The sequence below is a fragment of the Merops nubicus genome, unplaced genomic scaffold (assembly GCF_000691845.1).
Source record: "Merops nubicus isolate BGI_N331 unplaced genomic scaffold, ASM69184v1 scaffold6311, whole genome shotgun sequence".
Taxonomy (NCBI): domain Eukaryota; kingdom Metazoa; phylum Chordata; class Aves; order Coraciiformes; family Meropidae; genus Merops; species Merops nubicus.
This window is the reverse complement of record NW_008587505.1, coordinates 22,090-48,034: the sequence shown is the minus strand read 5'-3', so window position 1 is coordinate 48,034 and position 25,945 is coordinate 22,090. Positions and strand designations below refer to the sequence as shown.

General features: G+C 40.8%; 1 protein-coding gene across 1 annotated transcript in view; it reads right to left on the bottom strand.

Moving 5' to 3' along the window:
* Positions 1-6,938: 6,938 nt before the first annotated feature.
* Positions 6,939-25,945, bottom strand: part of STK31 (serine/threonine kinase 31) — a 40,981-nt gene continuing 21,974 nt past the window's right edge. The window contains exons 14-25 of the mRNA XM_008948931.1: positions 23,357-23,473; positions 20,037-20,156; positions 19,635-19,766; positions 18,503-18,604; positions 17,411-17,491; positions 16,933-17,058; positions 16,056-16,181; positions 15,718-15,804; positions 14,911-15,060; positions 13,035-13,160; positions 11,592-11,660; positions 6,939-7,055 (exon numbers count right to left, since the gene is read on the bottom strand). Of these exons, the coding sequence (XP_008947179.1) occupies positions 6,939-7,055; positions 11,592-11,660; positions 13,035-13,160; positions 14,911-15,060; positions 15,718-15,804; positions 16,056-16,181; positions 16,933-17,058; positions 17,411-17,491; positions 18,503-18,604; positions 19,635-19,766; positions 20,037-20,156; positions 23,357-23,473 (1,353 nt within the window). The remainder of the gene's footprint in view (positions 7,056-11,591; positions 11,661-13,034; positions 13,161-14,910; positions 15,061-15,717; positions 15,805-16,055; positions 16,182-16,932; positions 17,059-17,410; positions 17,492-18,502; positions 18,605-19,634; positions 19,767-20,036; positions 20,157-23,356; positions 23,474-25,945) is intronic.

The following is a 25,945-nucleotide window of genomic DNA, read 5'->3' as shown; positions in this document are numbered from 1 at the left end:
GTAGTTACCACCAATTAAATGACAGTAATAAACGGAACTTCTAAAAGATAAAAAATGAATCCTGATGTTGAGCCAAAAAGGAAGCAATAAAGCCAAAAGGTTAACTTTTGATACTATGCCTCGGGGCGTTTCTACACAACACACCTGTCTGTCAGTACGCTCTGACTAGGAAATGTTTTACAACTTCAGTAAATAAAGTTCAGCTTTTTGGCCCACTTAGCAGCACTAACGGGTTGTTTCTTACCACTGCATTCTTGGGAGGGACTGAAGTGGTAACTTCTTGTAGAGTTAGGACCAGCAGGGTTCTGAAATAAAAGTACTGCCATCCCATGCACTGAAATGGGTGGTATGTGTAGACACCATCAAGTACTCTTCAGATGTCCTGCTTGGAACAAGCTTCAGTGCACATTAAGCTTCCTATCAACACCTATGCTTTTCTAGAGGCCTTCACTGAAACAGAAAAAAACCAGTAAGGGAAAAGTAGTGTTCAAAACGCAAGCCGCTGGTATCCAGTATCTTTCCAAGTTCCACACACCATTTCTGTCTCCAGCAGTGGGAGCAGATGACTATTATTAAACAAGAGTGAGGGGTTTGATCCCATCTTCAAAGATTAACTGCTTCCCTAGTAGAACAGTGGGACAAGATGCAGCACATAACCAGACGAGGCTGGAAGCCTGTTACTAAGTTTGAGGAAAAGAGGCTGCTCCATGACAAATCACTGGGGCACACCCAAATGTCCAGTCTCCCAGCTTATGCACATTAGTAGTCAGGTTACTCGCCAATTTCAATGTGTTTCAATGTGTTTGTATTTCAATGTGTTGAAATACAAAGGCTGTTGAGTTACAGTGACTGAACTATGAGGGCCTGAGGCCTGAGAGGCTGTGCCTGCCAGTCACACACGTTTTCTCCTGTTCCTTGAGCAGCCTACATGACCAGGTACGACATGACCAGGCACAAATGGCAGAGCCTGCCCAAACAAGCCTCAACTCTTCAATGCTCTCTGGTATTACATGAGGAGAAGCCTCTGGGAAGGGAATGAGACTGGTTTTTTTTTGTTTGTTTGTTTTTCCAGAACAGAGATTCACAGACCGTCCTAGTCAAAAAACCTCTACTATGTTCTGTGTGAAAACACTGGAAAAAAAGATGGCATAGAAGAACTGTTGGTCTTGCCTCTCCCCAACTCCCTTGACAGAAGTTATTAATATCAAGAAGTATGTTGTATGGATAACAGCTGGGAGACTTGAGCAGCCTCATGGAGAAGGACTTGAGAGTACTAGTGAATGAAAAGCTGGACATGTCCCAACAATGTGTACTCATACCCCAGAAAGCCAAGTGTCTTGGGCTGCATCAAAAGCAGCGCGGCCAGCGGGTTGAGGGAGGTAATTCTGTCCCCCTTTGCTACTCTCATGAGACCCCATCTGGAGCACTCTGTCCAGCTCTGGAGTCCTCAGCACAAGGACATGAATGTGTTGGAATGGTTCCAGAGGAGGGTCACAAAAACAATCAGAGGGTTGGAACACCTCTCCTACAAGGAAAGGCTGAGAGTTGGTTGAGCCTGGATAAGACTCCAGGGAGACCTTATCGTGGCCTTTCAATACGTAAAGAAGGCTTGTAAGAAATACAGGGACACACTCTTTATAGGGCCTGTTGCAACAGAAGGGGTAATGGTTTTAAACTCAAGGAGGGTGGATTCAGACTAGATACAAGGAAGAATTTTTTTACAATGAGGGTGGTGAAATACTGGAATAGGTTTGCCCAGAGAGGTGGTAGATGCCCCATCCCCAGAAACATTGAAGGGCAGGTTGGATGGGACTCTCAGCAACCCGCTCTAGTTAAAGATGTCTCTGCACACTGCAGGGGGGTTGGACTAGATTACTTTTAAAGGTCCCTTCCAACCCAAACCATTCTATGATTCTATGGTAGTTTGAAAGATATCCAGATCCTACAAAATTCAGGGCAAAGGTGACAGCTGGAAGAACAAATGAACACAGCTCCACCTCTTGCCGGCACAGATAGAGGATAAAAATTACAGGCAGAATTATGAGCTTACAACAACAGTACACCCACAACATGAACATGACAACAGCCAGCCTTCAAAAGGACATCAGCATTGCTTTTCTGGAATCATCATTTTGACAGTTTTCTTAAATTACAATAAAAATTGCTATGGAACAGATCCACATTTCCCAACAGCAGATTTCAACTTTAAACAAAGTTAGGGCAGGGGGGAATGTTTTTCAAATAAAACCACTTCCAGTGCCAGCAGCCTTCACCTGCATCTCCTGGTATCAAGGTCAGTAGACTTTTCCTTTGGAGTATTTATCCAGCTTTCACCACAGTAGATGAAACAAAGTATCTTCAGTCTATTTGCTCCAAAGAAATTCTCCTGGTTTCTCTCCTAAGGGAGAATGAATAGATTCTTTAAACCGAAAGTGAGATACACATGAAGAAATCCTCTGAGTTGCACTGCATATATACATTTAGGTTGTGACTTTCAAGATGAAGGTGGCTTCTTGCATGTTTGTTCAGAGTCTCACTTGGTAGAACTTGCACAGCTTGTGATGTACCACAGTTCATGCAAACAGAGCATAAAAATTTGAAGCATACTAATTAGAACTTAAAATTCTTCTGTTGAACCTCAAGACACTTGAAAGACAGTCTACTGGGTACATAACCCTTACCATCTTCTTCAAGAATTGTGCCTGTGTCCAGTCTACTCCTGCTTTGGCAGGGCAAAGTGGGGGACCAGGCAATAACAACCCACCACAGAGTGCATAAGGCAACACTATAAAGAACTTGAATTCCACATATTTTCAGGTTTTGATAACACCAAAACAGACTGTCTTGGAGAGCAACAAAGAATCCTTATTACCAGAGTAAAGACAGGGCATAGAAGAAAAGTTCTCAAGAAGCTGGTTAGAAAGAGAAGCTGCAGCAATGCATGGAGAACTTGGCAAGCGACGGACACGGTAAACATTCCCTCAGCCCTTGAACTACATGCAACCACGTACTGACTGCAGGGCCACAAGATGCACCTGAACAGCATGGGCATCCTTGCCCACATTGGGGAGAACAGGGATTCCAAGACACACCTGGTAAGGGCAAAACTTACTGTTGAGTCATCTAGAAGAATAATATCTTGCATTGCAAAGCCCCAAGGCTCACATGCACCATCTTCTTCCACTTCAAACAAGGACTCTTTCTCCAGAGCTGTCAAGTCTGCCCGTACCCAGTATACTGATGCCAGGTGGTACAGCTCTTGCCTCTGCTGAAACACCAGGCCATGGAGTTGAAAAAGATCATAAAGAAGCCAGAGGGTTGCTAAACTGACAGATTAAACACTAATACCATATTCCAGAAACCAAAAAATTCTGGTCCACACTGGGACTGTCGGGTTGAGACAAAACAGATCCAGCCTGTTTGCCCATGCTGCCAATCGTTAGGACTGCAGGGAAGTTGTATAGATGGAAGTTCACAAGTGAAGAAATGTGTCAGGGAGCTGTGTAAGCTGTAAGCTCTCGCAGCTCTGAGGTACAGCAAGTGGAAGGGGGTCTCACCCATAGGCTGACTAACAACTACAAACCAACATCACATCTTCACACAGCAAAGCAAACCTTGTTTCACCCCACCTACTGGTAACATACCTTGCAGCTGTAACACATAAATGCCAAGGAAAAAAAGCAATAATAAAATATATTCAAAGAGCTCATTCCAATTCTAATGCTTTTACCTTAATGAAGATGCTTCTACATGGTGTGATCTTGATGTATTCCAGCCCTTGCATCTAAAGCTGCTAAAACCCAATTCCCACATAGTGCTGGCTGGTGCTAACAGAACAGAATTCCATGTCCCACCAGCAGATCCCTCCACAACCCTGCAGGACAGTACAATTTGGCAACTGCTTTCAGCTTATCCAGCCACCTGGTGCATCTGCTGTGAGAAACCCATTTCAAAACAACTGCTGCAGGAGCTGCAAGTGAGGTGTGGCATGGTACATAAGCTACACATGCAGAAGTGTTACCTGCTGGCGTGAGCAGCTAACTACATGTAAGGATGTAGTAATGTTACTATGGATGTTAGGGCAGGCATGAAGATTAAGAGGCAGTGAACAGAACAGCAGGAGACTCCAGGAGTGATCAGAAGTGCAGCATTCAGAAAGAAGTAGTTCCCACAGCTGCACCCAAACCATGAAAATAAGAAATGTCAATGACTTCCCAACCTTCTTCCTCCTCTTCCCAAAGAAAATCAACCCTGTCCCAGGTCTTCAGGATAGGTTAGGTAGAGCCAGAGGAAGTGGTTGTTCACAGGTGCCCGAAGAAAGTTTTCCCTCTTATGTGAATTTGTTACCTAACACACAGCCCAGAAGGCAATTGTAGTAGCTGACTTGGGTGTTATGTCCTGAGAGAAAGCTGAGACTGATACCAACACACAACTGGTGGACACTAGGGTAAGGCGTGGAGAGACAACACAAATCTCAAAAAGCAACAAAGGTAACAGTCCTCATGACAGGAAGTCATCAGCACCAAGACCTGGGGCTGCAGCCTTACTTACCATTAGAGGCCACAAGAAGGTATGAACGCCTTGGGCCCATGACAGCAACTGAAGTCCTTATTTCCCAGTGAAGCAATACTCAGCCCCTGAATGGCCCCCACCAACCTGATCTGTGTGAGCACATTGCTTAAAACTGCACAATGCTTAAAACTGCCAAATGCTGACAACAAGGAAGAGTCAGATAAGTTTCATTTGGGCTTCTCAGATGAAGTAGCAAGTGAGCCGAAGAAAGACTGTTCCTACAGGATCATTTCAGCCTCTCCTCTCCAACCTGTAAATACTCATCTTCTACCCAGAAGAGATGGAGTTGAAAAATGCATGTCCCAAACAAAACAGCAGGCAATCCATTACCATGGGTTAGCTAGGATTCAGCTTTGGCAGGACAGCTGTGCAACATGACCCCAGACCAACTTCTTTTCTAAGGCTTCCAGAAGTAAGCAATGAAAAGAAAGCCAGAGCTACAAAATTACTACAGAAAAGGTCAAAGTAGAAACAAACAGAACTGGCAACAACTATAATCAACACTTAATTCAAATGGAAAGGCTGTTTCATGCCCTGACACTCATATGTACCAAAACATTTGAGAAGTTTTACTGCAGGTTTTTAAAGAAGTAGAAGAAAAAAAAAATCTCATCCTAGGTTCCACGTATAAAAACCATATTACTGACAGCTGGTAGAGATTTTCAAAAGACTCCAAGTTTTTTCATCAAACATACACAGAAACTTCTGTTTTCAGAAAATCGAGAGGATTAGCAATTTGGGAATTTAATAAGTACACTTCAGCTTACAGGGACTCTAGAGTAGAAAAGGTGGGCTAAAGTTTATTCTAGTATACATGACACAGCACAACATAAACTATCAGGTTAGTCTTCTAACTTCTATTCAGTGTTTAACATTAATTAAAATTAAAGGTAGTCTTTTATTAACATTGAAAGACTGCGACCAGTATTTGGAGATCATCCCACAAAACTGCCAAACTGTTTATTTTCATTGACAAAAGACAAGGTATTGTTTTCATTACAGAAATCACAGAATATTTATCACAATAACAAAAGTATTTTTGATGTAGAATTTTTGAACAAAGGCTTCGCTATCATCGGTTACAGAGAAAATCATTATAATTTAATGAGAACAGGATCTCACATGCTATTCCATATGAAACAAATAATTGGTTTAAGAATGGAAAACCAAGTCTAATATCAAAGGTGGACCTGCCAAGGTGGTATCTTCTACCCAGTGTCGACTGTATTATTTTACCTGAGGGCTCTCCAATTCCCCTGGTGCTGCCTCTTGCCCAGTACATACTGCATTTTGACATTCTTCATCCAACAACATGCAGCTTCAGTGACTCCTACAAACACTAGACTGCAAACAGAGCTGTCCAAGAGCAACACCCAGAGGCCAAATACATTGCTACACTCTGCACGGTTTGATCAGTCTCTGACAACGAAAAACTTCATAAAGATAAGCCACAATTTCCTGTAAAAATAAAGAGCTGACAAAACTCGTTCAATGGTTACATTAACTGCAAAGTGTTAAAGGCAAACAAACCTGCTCAAGAAGAAAAAAAAAAAAAATCACACCTTTATAGCTATTGCAAACAACATTTAAGAACAGATGATATACAGACACACATGTAGAGCAAATTAACAGTAGTTATTACAAATGTGTATATGTAGTATTTTGGTTGGCAGCAGCACCGGAAAGCAGCAACTAGAAGGATGCCTGCTCTCTAGAAAGCCAACTGCCTTTTTGAAATGCAGAAACACAGAAAAGAGGCAGGCTGCTCTCCATTTGCCTTACAAGTTGTCAAAGCAGTACTTTTAAAAAAATCTTTAAGGCAGTTGCTGTAGGAACATAGGTCTATGAAATCACAAAAAAACTCCAGCAAAAAGGTAATACCTTAGAGCACCTTTAAAAGGAACATGTTATCTGGAATCACAACAAAAAGAGAGAGAGAAAACTGGATACAAAAAACAAAGTCACTAAAGCTTCATCTTAAGGATCTTTAGCACCAAACAAGTCTATTCTCTGTAAATTTAAAGCCTATGTAACAGATGAAGAAAACGGCGGATAAAGAATACAATCAGTAACACCCCACTTACACCCCTGAACACTTTAGAGTAAAACATACTTAAAAGAAAATGCAGCAAAGATTGTGTAATCACAAAACACGACTGCACCTACCAAACATACTTTTACATATTGACATTTCATATCAGGACAATGATTTCAAAACCAAACAAGTCCAGAAGTCTCAAACACCTAAAGGAAAAGTTCATCATCTGTTGAATGGGTTTCCTCCATTTTCCCCAGTTAATTGCACTTTTTCTTTCATCGGTCTTCTTAGAATCATGTTCTTCACGTGGCTCATGCTCTTCATCTGGTTATGGTGAAACTGGAATCTCATCAACTACAAGGAAGCAATCATCCTTCAGCACCTGCTCAGCTGTCAGTCTGTCACAGCAGAACAAATTCAGGAGAAGAGACTTAACTTTATCATCCTACAAACAGAGGGAGAAGGATTTTGTCAATAAGCAAAACAAACTCGATTACAAATACCAAGTATTTGATGGAACATATCTTGTAAGTGCTTTGGGCCCAAGGCCCTCACAAAGGTTTGTACCATAGTATTCCCCATGGCCAGCAACACTTGACAGTTATAGTGCTCACTAACAACAGAAGAAAAGCAAACATTCAGCACCAGGTCTGTAAATGTGCTACCAGCAGACTTCACAGAAGAGCTTGAGTGGTTATACTTCAAAATATCAATTCTCTGAACTACTAGTAAATTAGAGAAATACTGGTCTTTCTACTAAGAATCATAGAATCATTTCATCTGGAAGAAACCTTTAAGATAGAGTCCAACCATCAACCTAACTCTGCCAGCCCAACACTAAACCATGTCCCTAAGCACCTCATCTACACATCTTTTAAATACCTCCAGGGATGGTGACTCCACAACCTCCCTGGGCAGCCTGTTCCAGGGCTTGATAAACCTTTCAGTGAAGAAGTTTCTCCTAACATCTATCAAACCTAAACTTCCCCGGTGCAACTTGAGGCCATTTCCTCTTCTCCTATGACTTCTTACTTGTGAGAAGAGACCAGCACCTACTTCGCTAAAACTTCTCTTCAGGTAGATGTAGAGAGTGATAAAAGTCTCCTCTCAGCCTCCTGTTCTCCAGGCTGAACAACCCCAGCTCCCTCAGACACTCCTCTTAAGACTTGTGCTCTAGACCCTTCACCAGCTTCGTTGCCCTTGTTTGGGCATGCTCCAGAACCTCGATGTCTTTCTTGTAGCAAGGGGCCCAAAACTGAACATAGTACACGAGGTGTGGCCTCACCAGTGCTGAGTGCAGGGGCATAATCCCCTCCCCAGTCCTCCTGCCCACACTATTTCTGAAGCCAGGATGCCACTGGCCCTCTTGGCCACCTGGGAACACTGCTGGCTTATGTTCAGGCAGCAGGTGATCAACACCTCCAGGTACTTTTCTGCCAAGCAGCTTTCCAGCCTGTAGCATTCCATGGGGTAGTTGTGACCCAAGTGCAGGACCCAAAAAGGAACAGAACAGGTGCCATTCACCTTCTACAACTTCATCTTTTAACTTCTGTCATATTGCTTTATCTCTCTGCTGGGGGCAGGGGTGGGAGAGGAAGGAAAACCAAAGTAATGGGCTCTAAACCACCAACAGTTATTTTGCTATTAACCTATCACTTAGGCTCTTTGGATTTATCAGAGGGGATTACATGCCTAATGTGCTAACGCTTAGCACATTAACAGTGCTAGACCCCATACACAAAACATAAAATCACAGCTGCTACACATATGCATAAACATCAGCTGTTGAGGGAAGAGGAGCACACATGGGACTTGGACAAGGGAGACTCTCAAATGCTGATCTAGAGATCTAGATTACCAAAACTCAATGGGAACATTTTAAACACTCAGTGGAAAAATCTCTAGGTAAGAAGATACAAACATGTGCAATGAAATACAGGAAGGAACCATGACTACACGATTCCTCTATAAAATTAAAAGTTAATGAAGCCCGAGCATTTAAAGAGCTTGAAAAGCTTTGTACTTGTGTATTTACATTTCATGATAGTATCAAGTGTCTCTCAACAACATATATCCCCTTCTCACCATCTTCTTGCACTAAGGAAACAGAAAACTGATTCCACAAGGAATACTGCTGTAGGACTTTTCATCACACCTACTCCATTTCATTGTTTTTTGTTCTTATTTACTTTTTTTTTTTTTAATAGGCAAAACTGGATGCTGAAACACGTTGAACACCAAAGCCTGGCATGGCTAAATGAGTGGCTACAAGATCTTATCCCTAAACTCTGATTTTCCTCAACAGTTCCCCAACACTAATATCTCTGTTTAAAAGCTTAACGTTATGTTCCTGCAGCAATTTTACATTTGCTGAAAACAAGAACAATTTTACAGGTTCCAAGTATGCAGCTCCTCTGGGCACGAGACCAAGATGGAAGGGAAATTACCAGCCTGTCAAGAGCCTGCAGATGGGCATGGAGATTAATTCTGAATAAGCTGATTACAGATAAAGCACTTAAAAGCAAAATAGATTTTCCCCAAGAACTGGGACAAGGATTAACAACCAGAGGTCTGAAAGATTCCCCAAGACACAGCCAAAAGGTATTTATTTAGTATTACATTTCTTAGTAAAAGCCTCATGTGTGTTCCTGTGCACTGCAGGCAGCACAGATTGCTTTCAGGTGGACTTCAGTGGTTGGTGCACGTGCATGCACAGACATTCAGGACGAATCCTTAAAAACTGCCAACAACGATATATAATGATTAGAAATGTATCACCTGACAAGGTCAAAATCAAATGCTGCTGCTTTTTACCAGGGAAAGAAGTTAAAGAAATTTGCTCTTACTAAAAGCTGTAAAAAGAATTAATCTCTGCTAAAACAAATAATGGCTAAACTCATTAACTGTCTTTGAGAAAAAGGTGACTGTTTGCACTTCAAAAGATACCTGCTACAGAAGAATACAGAAGAAAAATACCCTTACACTGATGTCCATACTTCAAACTTTATCTGTAAAACACGATCACAGCAGAAATTTTATGGAAAACAGAAGTGAAAGAACTCCTATTTTTACTGTCCAAATAAATCTTTGCTACTTCCTTGAACAATTAAGTTCCCCTTATGCAAGAGAGAAAGTCAGGTTTTTCAGTATCTAAGGATTATGCATAATGGGCAGGCAATTCTGTACAAGTTTTGTGGAATACATTTAACCCCCCCCAGTTAGCCCTAATGGTGAATCATGAAGTACTGAATCTCCTTTCCTATAGCATTTCATGATTCATGGGTTTTGTCTCATTTTCAGTAAGAAACCAAGCAACCTAATGAGTGATAAGAAACACTCTTTACAGGACCACCTCCCTGCCCAAACACTGCATGTTGTATTCTTTTATATTTCATGGTAATGTCACACTGGAAAGAATTTTGCAAAGGTATTTGGTAGGCAGTCCTGTGCTTTATCAGTAATGCTTTCACCACTGGAGAACACTGCTGAAATGAATGTATTGAAAGACATACTGTAGAGGGTAAGAGTCATCTAATAAAACAAGATTACTGACAGCACTGTTATGCAGTTTTACACAAGCTGCCCTGCCTGGGCTCGGGAGCCACCACAGCCCTGTCAGCCTGGTACTGTATCATGGCAGTCTCTTAACCTAAACACAGTAACCAGGATACACTAAGCTCCTAATGAACACAGCTCTAGTAATTTAGCCCCATGCTGTATCTCTGCAAAGCAGGCAAAGGATAAACACACAACTATAACCAATAAAGAGGGATTTATTTTTTGGCTTTTTCCCTTGACAAAACAACCCATATTTGTCTGAACAACAGCAACTCCATTGCCTTGTTTTCTACTTTTCCATTTAAAGCATTTTTCTAATTTTCTGGAAGACATGGCAATTAACCTCTAACTCTTCCCTATATGCCTTAAAAAAATTTTATCCATAACCTAAAAATTCACTTAGAAACTAAACAGAGTCACTTGCTTGCAGGCTTTTTAATAACAGTATAAGGCTTGATTTAAGGAGTTTCATGGCCTTTACAAATCTAGATAAAGTAGTAAGCTCTCACTTAATGTAAGATCAACAGAATTAAGCATGATATGAGAAGTAGTCCACACAGATTAAAAAACATAAGCACAACCCACTCAAGGGAGAAGGGAATGACACAGGACAAGAACAAAGCAGTCAGTAACTAGATAGGCAGAAGTACAGCAAAAAGCATGAAGCAGAAACTAGTCTGAGAAGGTTAATAATTTGAAAAAGGTCCATGAACCTCCCAGAAAATTTCTTTAAACTATATACAATCACGTCTTTTGTTATTCCAATTTTTATAAGGAGGAAGAGGAATCACCTGTAGCAAAGGTAGAAGTTGAAAGCAGGCAAGAAAAAAGGTCTTAACTCCTGGCCATACGGCTGAAAGCTTATGGGGAGGAGAGTTACACAACAAATAAACACAAGGAAAGACAAGCACTCAGGTAAATAAGGCACAGAGAGAAGGCCATAGAAGTATCTGCTTATGATTAACATCCATGAAGTAAGTAAGTTAGCAAAGGATCAACTTCAAAGTTAATGACCTAAGATGGGAAAAGTGAAGGCAGACATGTCTCTTTCTTATTCTCAAAGAGTCACTGAGACACTGGGCAAGGATAAGCTTCAAAAAAGGGACTGAAAATATTGTTCAAGGTGAGAACTGCTGCTGGCATACAGTAGGCAAACAGTTGAGAGTAGAAAGAATGAAAGCAGCAACACAAATCCATCTTGTGCAGAGTCCACATAACTGTGCATTTGTTTCAGAGACACGGGGAAGTTGTTGGTGTGGGGTTTTTTTGTTTTGTTTTTTTAGTTGTTGTTGTTTTTGTTTTTACACACACACACAAACACCACAAACCAAGGAATAAAGTTCAATACACTTTTATAAGTGTAATTGATTAACCATCTCTAAACAAGAGCAGTCTAGTCTTCCTCATCTGAAAATCAACATACCATGTCAATCACATCCACCTCAGGTGTCCCATCGTCTTTTATGGCAAACGTCTGGTTTTGAACACAAAGCTGTGAACAAAAACATACATAGTGCATAACACTGGTGAGATTTTTCCTTTTAGCTTAACGAAAACATCAGTCAAGGAAATTTCAGGTTGCAAGTGAAAACTGATTGCTACAGGAAACTTCAAGGGAGAGGCTTTTTTTCTCTTTTCACTTGGATGAGGTTTCAGAACAATTCCAATCTTGTTGCATCCCAGATCCTCTCTTCAAGCAGACCCTGACATCTTAAAACATGGGTTTCCTTTTCTGTTTTGGTTTGTGAGGATTTTTTTTACTGTATCTTTTTTTTACTCACTTCTACTTGCGAAAACCTTTTTTCTGAACAGATGAAGACCTCAACAGTGGTACTGAAAGTGTTCTAAGTAACCCATACCAAATTAATTATAGACATCTCTGATATTAGCTACACATTAGTTCACGTATTTCAGTATAAAAAATTCTTAATTTTAAGCAACTGCTCCCTAAACTGGGAATAAAACATAATGGAGAGTGACTTTTACATGAACTACCTTCACCTTCTCAGTACAGGCAACTGACAGTGGCTACCTATCAACTAGTAGTTTCTGTCTCTGTCAGAAGTGTTTTTAAGACGCTAAGGCACAGAAGGGATTCCTGAAGCCATCACTGTGCAGCTGATGGAGCTGCCAGTGCTTCCCAGAAGACTCCCATGCACCTGGAGCTCCAACTGGTACTCAGTGAACCAGTTCCCCTGTACCGAGTGCTCAAGCAAAATCACTGCCTGCGATTTTTCAGCTCGTGCAAAAGCACTTGCTGGGTAGCTTGTTGCTTTTCAAGTCTGGGAGACTTGAACTCTTCCCGTTCAGAACACATGGCACTGACACCCTGAGTTGGAGAAGCAGCAATACAGTGCCAGAAAACAACAATGAGATAGAGGAGATGGTGTGTGCAGCATATCACCTAGTACAGCACAGTAGATTGCTTTCTTCTTCCTACCAGCACACACACTAAGGATCAAAACAACCATCTAAATACTGTTGCCAGCAACAAAACCTATGCCACACCCCTGCCTTCATATTCCCATTCCTGGTTTGGGTAATTCCTCAGCAGCAAGATCACAAAAAAAAGAGAAGGAAAGAAGGCTCACAAGGAGTAAATAGGAAATTCAGTATGAACTGACAATTCACAGAATGAGGAACAAAAGCATAAATTTTGCTCATATTACTATACAAATTACATTGTATATTTTACAGAAAAATGCACTGTCTTCTGCCCATAACCATGACTCCCAATCACTGAAAATATGAAAACTTACTTCCCAAACAGTTCAAAACAGAAGTTAGAGATAACGTTTACTGATCTTTATAAGCCTGCTACAATTCCATAACATTACTAGAGACTCTCCCACAAGCTGTAACATACCCAGAAGAGAAGGCAGCCATAAGCATACATGTCAGAGGCTGGAGAAGCTGGTTGTCCCATTTTCAGTTCAGGAGAAAGCAAGCTTAAGGTACTGACAACCATAGTGTCTGCAGCAGCACGTTGTTCCTATGAGGGGAAAACACTGTACCTGTAATTTCAAGCATAACCAACAGCACACTGAAGCAGATGTATCTTCTTCTCCCTTTAAATGTGCCCCACAACTTTACTACAGAGTTCTGTGCTGACCCAGACTGAAATGTAAAATCCTGCTTTACTGATCAAAGTGTGGTGCACAAAGGAAAAAAGAGATAACACCATACATCTATAATCTATAACTGTAATAGAAAAATAGGGATGGCAGATTTTACTCCATACTAGAACTACTAAAGCTGATAACATGGTAAAGAATACAAATTGTAAGACTTCTCAAATTAGGAAAAAAAAAAAAATCACAAATATTAGAAGACATTTGGCACTATTTTGGAGAACTTAATTTCTAAAGTTCAGTTCTGCCAGCTTTCCTACTTCTTCTTCTCTGCCTTCCTGAACTTGGATTGAAACTAGCTGCTTCTTCCATCCTGTTTTCCAGCATATTTTAGGACTGTCTACTGCCAAAATAAAAGCTAGACCCTGAGTTTCTATCCCACTCCACAAGAGCAGCCAGCACCAGCTACAGCCAGACTGGAAAAGACTAGTCTCCAAATTGGCAATGTATCAGTTCCCAGCTTCACTCCTGTGTTTGTGATCACACAGGAAGTACAAGCACTGGGCAGTGCTGACACCCCGACAGAGAAGGCACCAACTGGAGCCAAGCTGTGAACCACAGGTGGAACCTTCCTGCTCCACCACACAAGAGCTGCTCATTTCAGCACAGCTCACGCCTGCAGAGAGGAGTAAAGACAAGGCTGGTCTGCTTCAGCTCTTGCAATTTTCACAATGACACTATGTGTACTGAGTATGACCTTTTAGAAAATTCAGCTGTCAAAAACTTTTAAAGCACCTCTCTTTAGCATGTTGAAAATTGAAATTTGTTTCAAGGGAAGCACATCTTGCTGTCCAAACATTTGACACTCTTCATAAGATGAACAGATAATGCATTTCCAAAGCAGAAATAGGGGTTCTCAAAGAAACTTACTTTTATTTATGTTCATTAATATAATGACATTATTATTGTAAAAACTAAATAAGTAGGAAGCAGACCTCTAGCACAAAAACTTTTCAGCTCAAACAACTTGAGTTTAGAAAGTCAAAAGTTGACTACAGAACAGGTACCATTATGGGAGACTTTGCTGTATAAACACAACAAAGAGAAAAAAATTAGCTTGTGTTCTTGAAGAGTACTACATTTTTCCCAAGAACAGCTATGGAATTCTTTACTACAGAAATTGAGGACTTAATAAGAAGTACATATAAACAGAGGTATATGTAGGCAACATGTAAAATCGTGTTAATTTATCAGATAACACAACAGATTAGAACACAGACTAGAACTCCATTACCTGTTTGATAGGCAAACACTTCATATGAGCTTGACTAGCCCTTCTTCAACCATGAGTTTACTCTCAGCTCAGATGGTGCTGCTTACCATTAAACATACAAGAGACAGCCAAAAACTACTGTAGCTTCTCTTTTTTATTCCACTGTTTTGTTTACCCAGAGCCCATACTCAGTAATCCTTTTGTTCCTCTGCAAGATCAGATTGAGTTTACAAAAATTTCAGCAAGACTCGGAGTACCCAACCATATTCAGAATTATGGAGCAGGATTCTCATTGCTAAGCACATTTACCCATAGATATTTCAAACTGCAAACACGTTTGTCTGCTTTGAGATATAACTCTGATTAAAAGTCACAAAAAGATTTTTTTTTTTCTTTACCTCTGGTTTTGTGAAATCAAAGTCTCCAACAATTCCTTGGTTTCGATTCACAGCAAAAACATTATTTCCATGCAGAGATCCATGTACTATATTAGCTCCATGTAATGTTTGTAGACCTTGGGCCACTCCTTTCATCACTTTTAATGCCTCCTAATTATTTTTTTTATTACAAAGATATATATGGAAAAAACAAAGCACAGTATCAAGTATGCCTCTACCCAGAACTAAAACTTTTTTTTTTTGCAAGGTTTGTACATATTCAGGGGGAGAGAACCCAAACCCCAAAAATGGTGTAACTTGGACCTTTACAAGTAAGTTCAAGTCACTGAACAGAAGCTTCAAGCCAAACAGAACTAGAAAGAACACTGTACTAGCTTCTAGCTACTGCTTCTACGAGAAGGGAGGACTGTCCAAACTGCCTATACACTGTGCAAGGAGGAAGAAAAGGAAAAGGAGGGGAATGAAGTGCAGGAGAAGAGGGAAAAAAAATTACCTACACAGAAGTTCTCCAAAACTTCAATGCAGAAATTTCTGCCCCTGAACATCTAACCCCTTCACCTCCAGTACTTCTTAAAATACACTATAATTAATGCTGATGCATTAATTTCAATAAAAGAAGAAAGTGATACTGCCTGACCAGACACTAGGAATGTGGGCGAAGCCATCCTGTGCCGCTTCGCCCAGTCACCGTCAGCCACCAAAGGAAGCACACTGGTGAAACACCACCAGGATGTGAAGTGAAAAAACAAGAGTTCAGTCAAAAGGCATGCAAAATAAAATGCTAATAGCGTAAGCAGTTATACTTACTTCTAAAGTTAAAGGTGTATCAGCCTGTAAATCTCCCAGACTTGCTCCTGGGTAGTATGGGATCATTACATATACCAAAGGATCAGACTTCAACAACAAAAAGAAAAATAGATTGTTTCAAATATCAGGAATATTGGGAAGTTTAACACGCAGTGGATGTGTGATAGATCAATTTACTAGATTTAAAAAGTTTTACTAAGTAGACAGTGTATCTAAACTCAGAAAGGAGATATTTTTCTGACTCAATGCTCCAACTTAAAAATAAGTTAAAGTTTTAAGGTCCAACTGCATGTCTTTCAGCTTAAACTAGAAACCAAGATCATCAGGTTGAATCTTGCCTTGCAGAAAAGAAGGAACAACAGTTGCAATAATCCGGATTTCTCCTTCTGTTGATTCCAAGCTCTGTGATACTTGGCAACTCTTTCTATGACTTTGGCTTCTGAGCTTACATCTACAGAATAGCCCTTAAAAACAAAACAAGATACCCAAGCTATTGCTCCTAATGTCTGTAACATTACTATTACTAAACATTTTTTTAATTAAAGAAATGCATATTTGTTAGGTGCCATCAAACAACTGTTTTGTACTTAACACAACTCTTGTACTTAATGCAAAAGTCAATTCCAACTGGCATACTGTTTCCATAATCTTACAACTCTCATTCCCCTTTTCTTATTAACTCTTAGAAAGTTTGTAAGAAAACAGGGAGCATGTCTCTTATCTGAGATTTAAATAAGCCAAGCCAAAGGCAAGAACAGTATTTACAACTATGCCTCTTGTAACAACATCCCCTGTTTTTCCAATTGCTAGCTGATTGGTAGAGAGGCAGAGCAAAGAAAAATCAGCAGTTCCTGAAATTTCTCCTTGAAATCATCTGAAGACAAACCAGCATCTGCAAAAAGAGGCAGAAGTAATGAACAGGATAAAAGGTCCACCAGATGCCAGAAAGAACAGACAGCAGAGAGGAAGGACTGTTCTCCACAGAAGTACTCAAAAGAAGGGGGGGGAAAGAAAAAAAATCAGTAATCAACACAGAAGCAACCCTGAAAGAAAACAACACTTCAGGTTCTACATGGCCCAACAAAACTCTGCCACCAGAAAAGGGCTGTTAAACAAAGTGATGTGAAAGAAACAGCGGAGTTCACTCAGAATCAGCCTGTTAATAAGGCAAGGCCTCTCCTGCAGCACCAACCAGTAAGCCAGTGCCAACATTACCTTTAGAAGCACCTTCTGGCCCTGAATTTCTGAACACATTAAAGGTCGCTTCGTGCTCAGTTCCTTCATAGGCTCACCATCCAAAAGGTCTCGCTCCAGGCTGCACGTCAGCAGTCCACCGGAATTCTGAAGCACATGCACAAACAGGTATCCAGGGTAAGCACATGGCATTTAACTTCTAGTAAGATTCAGAGCCTTCAACTACCTCTGCTCTTCATCAATCAACTTAGCAGAGCAAACACCAGTTGGGTCATGGAAAAAAGTTCCAGCACCTGTTACCAAGAGGCTGACCATGATGAGGCAGCGAATGAAATGCATTCCTTGAACATTCAGAAGAGGGGGAGAAGGAAAACCACAACAATGCTTAGGGTGTACAGCCCCCAGACAGACAGAGACTGTGCAAAGCACGGTTGATGCAGAGCCTTGATAGGGCCCAAAACAATAACTGACAGTGCATTCAAACACAATCTCTGCTTACCATATAGTTCAGAATTCCTGCTTCTGGATAAAGAAGTGGTAGCTCAGGGAACCATTTCTGTACCAGATAAGTAAGCTTCTCCTAAATAAAGGAAACAAGGCCCACAGCTTCAGGTGACTAGTTTCTGACATAAGAATACACACTGACATTTGCAATGTTTATCCAGGACAGTCAAATGTACATTGAACATGACTGTACTTCCTTCCACAATATTAAGGTTGGACTTGATCTTAAAAGGTCTTTTACAACCTAAACGATTCTATGATCATTCAAACTAATACTGCCATTTGCTTTTTAAAAAACAACAGAAAACAGACAACTATCTACAACATGAATACAGAAGTTCAACACGGATATATTTTTTAAATCTGTTGAGGGTGGGCAGTACTAAGGTCCCAAACAGCTACAACAGAAAACAGGTCATCTTTTCTGCAAGAGGCTTTAGAATGGGGGGGAAAAAAAAAAAAAAGGAAAATGGAAAACAACTTAACTACAGGTAGTGAAAGAACATAGAAACCAAGTAGTAACACAGACCAGGCCACCATCTCAGGCATCTCCAGATCCCACACAGCTGTAATGCTACAAGGTAACCACTGAATACAAACATTAGGTATGGAGAGGTAAGTATACCACCACCACAAATTCTGGTGCCCTTCTGCTTGCTCACAAGGCAATGGTTTCCAATTCTTCCCTCTAGACAGAAGACTTGCAGAAAGGGTGATCTTTGCTTCATGATAAAAGCCTGTTTTAACATAGTCGTAAGGAAAACAATTCCCCTTCTTTCAGGAAATAAAATCTTTCTTCAGCAAATGAGCTTACACTTTCACCTGCAGCTCTTCTGGGTTGAGAACCTGACCCCCTTATGAAGGGGGAAAGCGAGAGGAAAGCCTGAAGAAACTATGTTCAAATAAAGATAGAATTGACCAGTCTGCTTGCCTTCTCCCACAGTTTTTACCAAAAAAGGGACATCTTAACATTCAACACTACCAAAATCACGTTTTTTATTTTACCCAGAGCACACATTAAAGCAACTGCAATGCATATGTGCCTCATACAGGTGTGTTTTAGTTGCCTAAGTAGTTTAATACTTACATATTCTTTTTGCTCCTTGGATATTTCTTGAAGAACCCTATTCCGCAGACCAGCAATTTCCTCTTTTATTATTGTCATTTCAAAGTCGTTGTAATCATCAGACTATATTAAGAATAACAAAGTTAGTGTATAGTTCTCATTCTGTTATTATACCCAACAATGGTAACCAGCTATATCAGGATTAAAAAACAGCTTCCATATCACAGTTCTGGAGTCAAAGTTAGTCTCAAATGTATATTTCTGTCAGTCACCTTCCTGGAAACCCAAGATCAGCTCTTAAAACCTAATCACCGAGAAAGGTGTTCCTTTTATTTATGTGACAGACCAAATGTTCTAGCCCTTTGCCTACTTGTCTTTCACATCAGAGAGGTTTTTCTTTTTTAATTAGCTGATCATATATAATCACAACAGCAATGTCGTTCATCTACCAGCAACACCAAGTTCCATGATGCATTCAAGTTTTTCTCCCATAAGCAGACATTTTCCTCATGCCATGTCACTTCATTAATCATGAATCCTTTTCCCAATGGGTTTCATTAGTGTGTCTCATTTTAAATCCCTCTTGGAAGTTCACTGCCCCTTTACAGTGCTTTTAGAGACACATGCATGTTCTTCTTTTCCTTGAGCATCATCAGATTAATTAATGTGCAATTATGCAAGCAGCACAGAAGCTGCAGTAATATTTATATTCTTTGGGCTTCCCTGAGGGGTAGTGAGGAACCCTGAAAATTAGGACAGACATTGACTTCTGTCACCAAAGGGGTGGTACAGTGGTACATGCATTTTTAACAAAGTAAAAATTCAAAGTAATCACAAAACCAGCACAGTAAAAGGAGCTGGACAAAGCTGTTTGTGCTGTGAACAGCAGTCATCCCCAGAGGGACTCAGTTAAAAGCACAGTGTCATGGCTAGGGACTGAAAAATGGCAATGTACTGACTTTTTTTTTTTTTTTTTTAAGCCATTCAGGCTTGGTCTCAGGCCTGTAAAACTTCCAGTTAAAGGCAAAATTCAGGTCAGAACACACAAACTGCTCCATCCAGTTACCACTTACTTGAAATAAACAAATTAATGTTTCTAAACCAATTTAAAAAACTGACAGACACCAGCAACAACACTGTAACATTTCCATACTTCCTCAAAGTTGTTCTTCTCAACCAGCTTCCACCTTAACTGGGCCTTTAAGCTTTTTATAGTTTTCTTGACAGATAATAAGTTGTTAATATTGGGTCTTCTATTCAGCCATTCCTCCGAATGTTTTTTGAACTAGGAGGAAAAGAAAAAGAAAAAATACCCTCAGAACACGGTCAAGCATTTTATTTTATATACTTTAGTCCAGTGCATTAGTGAAACTGCCTGGGGCCCATTTAAATTCAGCTTTTAATTCTTAAGCTTTAACCCAGCCAATCTCTCATCACCAATATACTCCTTGAATTTTTATGAAAAGGTAAGAGGACATCTTTAAAAAAGAAATTGTGTAGGAAAGTGTTACTAGTACAGATCAGAGTGACAGAAATAAATAAGGCATAAACTCACCTCAACACTGGCCAGGTATCTGTTCTGTATGACAGAGATCATACTTTGCTCCTGACAAACTTTACGTAGAACTTTATTGTAAACACTTGTAATTATTCCTTTCTTTGCTTCATCATGCTCCTGGAATCACACAGAGGGGTGTTAAAAAGACTGAAGTCATTCTTCATTTATACACACCAACGTTTAAGATTTAAAACCCTTGCTGCGAAATTCCACTGTTAATGGAAAAATAATCATTTAAAAGACTCTTCTCTCTTTTTAAAGAGATTGTAAAAGGCATGATAGCAAGTCTAAGAGTTCATCCAACAGTTTCAACAGAATAAAACCAATTGGCATTTTTATGCATAAGTCATATAGCCTGTGGAATATGAAATTTAAGAATTTTTTTTAAGGCTAGCACAACTAAATATATATGAAGCATTAAAGGATGCAACTATTCCTCTAAATGAGTGCCACTGGTTCTATCACAGCAGTCATGAGCAGACTAAACTACTGGTGTGTTGTCAGTACAATGCTACATGAAAGGACAGGTTCAACTTCTGCTGACATGACCACTTCCTGGCAGAGCAGGGACGGTCACTGCAGAGACAATGCAACTACCTCCAAGAGTTAGAAGAGGAGAACGGAGGAAATGCTTATCAGAAAAGGTAAACAACAGGGAAAAAGGCACAGAAAAAGATTACCAGTAAGATAAGAACATTTGTCTTATGCAAAATCAAGTGATGAAAATCTATTAATCTCTTAAGACTGGAAAAAATAAATTTATCAATAAACATTCACCCAGAGAAGTAATCCCATTATTTTCAACAGAAACTTACTTTTCATCACTTGTATTTTCAACAGAAGCACCAAAACTCAGCAGAGCTCAAAGAAAGCTTCACTGCACACAGAGAGTGAAGAATCAGTTTTCCCATTATTTCTTGTGATCATGAAACCATAGAGTTTTTGATTCTTGGAGAAGTAAGGAGAGGGGTCAGCAGAACTGCCACCTTGGACTTGCAGAGGGCAGACTTTCACCTGTTCAGGAGACTGACTGACAGGGTCATTTGGGAGGCAGTCCTGAAGGGCAAAAGAGTCCAGGAAGGCTGGACACACTCAAGAAAGAAGGCTTAAGAGCCTGGGCACAGATGACCGGCCTGGCTGAACAGAGAGCTTTGTCTGGGACTCAGGAACTAGAGGGGAGTGTTTGGCCTTTGGAAAGGTGGGCAGGCCACTCATGAGGACTACAAAGGTGCAGCAAATCTATGCAGGGGCAAAATGAAAAAATTAGGAGGGGCAAAACCCAACTAGAACTCAGCCTGGCTACTTCTGTTAAAGGCAATAAAAAATGTTTCTTTAAATACATTAACAACAAAAGGAGCACCAGGGAGAAATCATCATCCTTCGCTAGATGCAAAGGGAAACACAGTGACCAAGGATGAGGAAAAGGCAGGACTCGATGTTCCCTGAGTACCCAGTGTCCTGAGCTGGGAGGCAGTGGTGGGGAGCAGAATGAGACTCCCATAATGAAAGAGGAAAAGGGTAGTGACCTGCTACATCACTAAGACATACACAAGTCTATGGGGCCAGATGCATTACACCCAAGAGTACTGAAGGAGTTAGTGGCTGTGCTCACCCAGACACTTTCCATCATTGATTCTCCGCAGTCCTGGGTAACCACAGAGGTCTCAGTGAACTGCAGTTTAGCAAATGTGACACTCATCTACAAGAAGTGCTCAAAAGGAGATCTGGGGAACTACAGGCCTGTCAGTCTGACCTCAATGCCAGGGAAGTTTATGGACCAAATCATCTTGAGAGCCATCACGCAACTAATAGAGGACAACCAGGAGATCAGTTCCAGTCAGCATGGGTTCATGAAAGGCATGTCCTGATTGATGAACCTCATCTCCTTCTATGGCAAGCTGAACCACTTAGTGGATGAGATAAAGACTGTGGAAGTTGTCTACCCGGACACCAGCAAAGCCCGACACACCTTTTCCCACAGCACTCCCTCAAAACGAGTGGCTGCTCATGGCTCAGACGGGCGCACGCTCTGCTGGGTCAAACACCAGCCCAAGGGCTAGGAGGGAACAGAGCTAAATCCAGCTTGTGACTGGTTACAAGTGGCATTCCCCAGGGCTCAGTGTTGGGGCCACTTCTGTTCAACATCTCTATCAATGATCTTGATGAGGAATTAAGAGTCCACCTTTGGAAATCTTGCAGATGACACCAAGTTGGGTGAAGTGTTGATCTGCTTGAGGTTAGGGAGACTCTTCAGAAGGATCTGGACATGTTGGATCGATGGGCCGAGGCCATTGGTATGAGCCTCAACAAGGCCAGGTGCCAGGACTTGCACTTGGCCCACAACAACCCCAAGCAGCACTACAGGGTTGGGGAAGAGTGGCTGGAAAGGTGTTTGGCAGAAAGGGACACAGGGGTACTGTTTGACAACCAGCTAAATATGAGCCAGCAGTGTGCCCAGGTTGCCAAGAAGGCTGACGGCATCTGGGCTTGTATCAGAAGTAGTCTGGCCAGCAGGACTAGGGAAGAAACTGCCCCCCCTGCACTCAGCACTGGTGAGGTCACACCTCAAGTACTGTGTTGAGTTTTGGGCACATCAATTAAGAAAGGCATCGAGGTGCTGAAGCAGGTCCACAGAAGGGCAGATGAAGCTGATGAAGGGCCTAGAGCACAAGTCTTACGAGGAGCTACTAAGGGATCTAGGGTTGTTTAACCTGGAGAAAAAGAGGGTCAGAGGAGACCTGACTCTCTAGAATTACCGTAAAGGAGGGTCTAGAGAGGTGGATGCCCATCTCTTCTCACAAATAACAAGTGACAGGACAAAAGAAAATGGCCTCAAGTTGCACTAGGAAAGCTTAGGTTGGACATTAGGAGAAACTTTTTCACTGAAAGGGTTATCAAGCCCTGAAACAGGCTGCCCAGAAAGTGGTTTAATTACCATCCCTGAATGTGTTTAAAAGTCATGTAGATGTGGTGCTTAAGGATAGGTTTAGCAGTGGACTTTGTAGAGTTAGGTTAATGGTTGGACTCAATGATCTTGAAGGTCTTTTCCAGACAAAATGATTCTATGATTCTTAGTTAAGCAGTCACATGTACAGCTAAGTTCCTACAAACCAAAGCTGTCCTGTCTGTTGCCTGGAAAACACTTTCTCATCTCTCTGGGGAGCAACCCGAGTGATTTTCTATCACATTTCCATGAAAAAAAATGCTGCCTTGTAGCGAATAAACTCATCTGATGTATTAAGAACAGCTTTAGACTGAAATCAAAGATGTGTAAAATACATAGAATTCATTACATAGCAGGCAGGACTAGAACTTACATTTAAGTCAGTATTCAGTTCTTCACAAATAGCCAGCTCAACCTTTTTGAGAATTTCATCTGCATTGCCAATCACTTCCTCTAAATCTGAAGGCGTTTCTGACATCAGATCAAAACACTTCAAAGAGAAAAAAACAAACAAACAAACAATTGCAATAGCTTATTAGCAAGCAGACAGCAAAAACAAGCAAGAAATACAAAAAGTTAGCACTATTGGAAATCTCATCAGGATTTGTGTCCGATCTCACCTTTAACTGCCTCACACAAGTGATATAACAACTTCTAGAACTCATAAAGATTCACCACGCAAGAAGAAAGTTGATTCTTGCCTTGATTGGGTTTTATTTTTATAGTCTCATTTTTATTTTTATCAGCAATGAAACTGTAGTAAAATCCTCGTTCTTCTTACTATTGAGTTCAATGTCAAAAACACCAACATGTGTGCTGCCCACACAGTGATACACAAGATGCTCAATACGGCAGTTTCACTGCTGAGTGGGCTTTCCAATCCTATGTAGTACTACGTGAGATAAAGACACATCCTGGGATCTATTTCACAGTTTATCAAGTGTGAAATAAGGTTAAAAATATCACCAAGAAACCCTATGTGTTTTCATAGAAGTCAGAAATAACTTTGCTTCAAGATGAAAGATATAGAAACTGCCAGAGAAAAGTCAGTACGATCAGCTTATTATAATACTGAATGGCTTTTTTTGGCAAAGTTTGGTTACTCATTTCTGCAGAAGAAAAGATATTGCACTGGCAACCAGAACTAAAATGAAGATACAATCCTGTATTTAATAAGCAAGACAGTCATAACAAAAACCTGCAAATTCCACCTTATTAGTTACCTATCAAGCATGTGAATTCCACTGAAGATGGTGAAAATATTTTATTGCCTTAACCTTAAAGGAACTAAAAATAAAGACCTCAATAGTGCAAGTGTAAACATTTGAATTGTTCCCCAAAGCCTGGAGCTGCATTGTGGAAAGGAGCCATCTAGTCTCTGAAAATGTCCTTATCTGTCACTGACCCGTTTCCGTTTGTAGATTTTGATTGATGCTACATGAGATTAATTTGGATTCAGAAAGAAAGGAAGAATAGAAACTATTTAAAATAAAGGGAGAGGAAACTCTTCAAAGCAGCATCTCCTCTGCACAATTGCTTTCACTGCTTTTTAAAAAGGAGCTAGAAATTTACCTGCAACAGAATAATTCCATGTCAAAAGCTTAAATGATTATGATGGATAAATTAAAATTTCTTCCTCGGTCTACCTACCAGTGTTTTACCAACCCATGCCAAAGGTCTGTACAGTTCCTGTGTCCCTGAACTGTTTGGAGAAAAGATCCAGTTTGAAACAGCTAAGCCAAGCTAAACCCTCGCTACCTTAACAAACCCAAGTCACTTCCCTCCACACAGAACATCACTCTGAGCTACACCCAGCACCCACAGACACCCACCTGCAGCTTTGTTCATCCCCTCTAATAACCGATATGATTATAAACATCTGCAAGTAACTATATTCACTAACATATACCACACATGACATGCACAGGTCTACACTGCTGCTGGGCAGCACTTGTGGTCAGATCAAGGAAAACTGTTATTCTGCACAGCACCTGGCCACAGGAAATGCTCTGGGTACAACGAAGTGCAAGGACAGAAAAGCTACTCACTATGAAAGGGCACGACCCTTGTGGATTATGTACAATTCACATGGGCAGGAAGGTTTTGCTGACAAACTGAGAACATTTGCCTACAAGTGCAACAAGGACCAAGGAAGCTGGGCCTGCAGGAATGGAGAGCAGCTCACAGTTTTCCCAGGAAGATTAAAGACTCCAAAGCTGAGCAAGAATACAGCTATTGAGCACAGAGACAGAAAACCCACAAAGTTATCTCCCGAGGTTGCATTTTCTTCACAAGCAGAACTCAATGGATGGTAACTCACTTCAACCGTCCATCTCCTCTTAAGATAGGTAAAATGCACTCATCGTCACTACTCCAAATTTCCTACAGCTCAGACAGACACAACACCACAATGGTATTCCAGAAAATATTGCAGGACATGCAAATAGAAGTGAACAATTTATCTGTATAAATTCTCCATACTCAGCACTTCATTAAGGGGAAAAAAATAAATTACGTATTTGTCCTTACCCTGGTACCTAGATCATATCAAGTCAGACTTGACTGCTCCTTCACAGTCACCTTCCATCACCTCTTTCAGCAGCACTTATGAACTAGGGCCTTTTCTTTGTATCCAAAGGCCACTTGAAAGGACTAACTAAAGGATTTCAGTCGCACAATGAACAGCTAGAGCACACCCCTTACAAAAGTTATGCTTGCATAAAAGAACTGATCTGTACACAAAAGATGTAGTTTCATAAGAAAGCACAAACTCTGGCTCACTGCAAAGGCACACTACTAATAAAGGTAAACTAACTCTGTTCCTCAACACGTCACCGCTCCCTATGGACCACGGCACTGGCATTTAGTGTCACTGCTCGTACGTACAACGGCCCTGCCACAGGCAGCTGTCCCTACTAATGTCTGCTCCTCCAAAGCTCAATTAGACAGTGTCATACTTCAT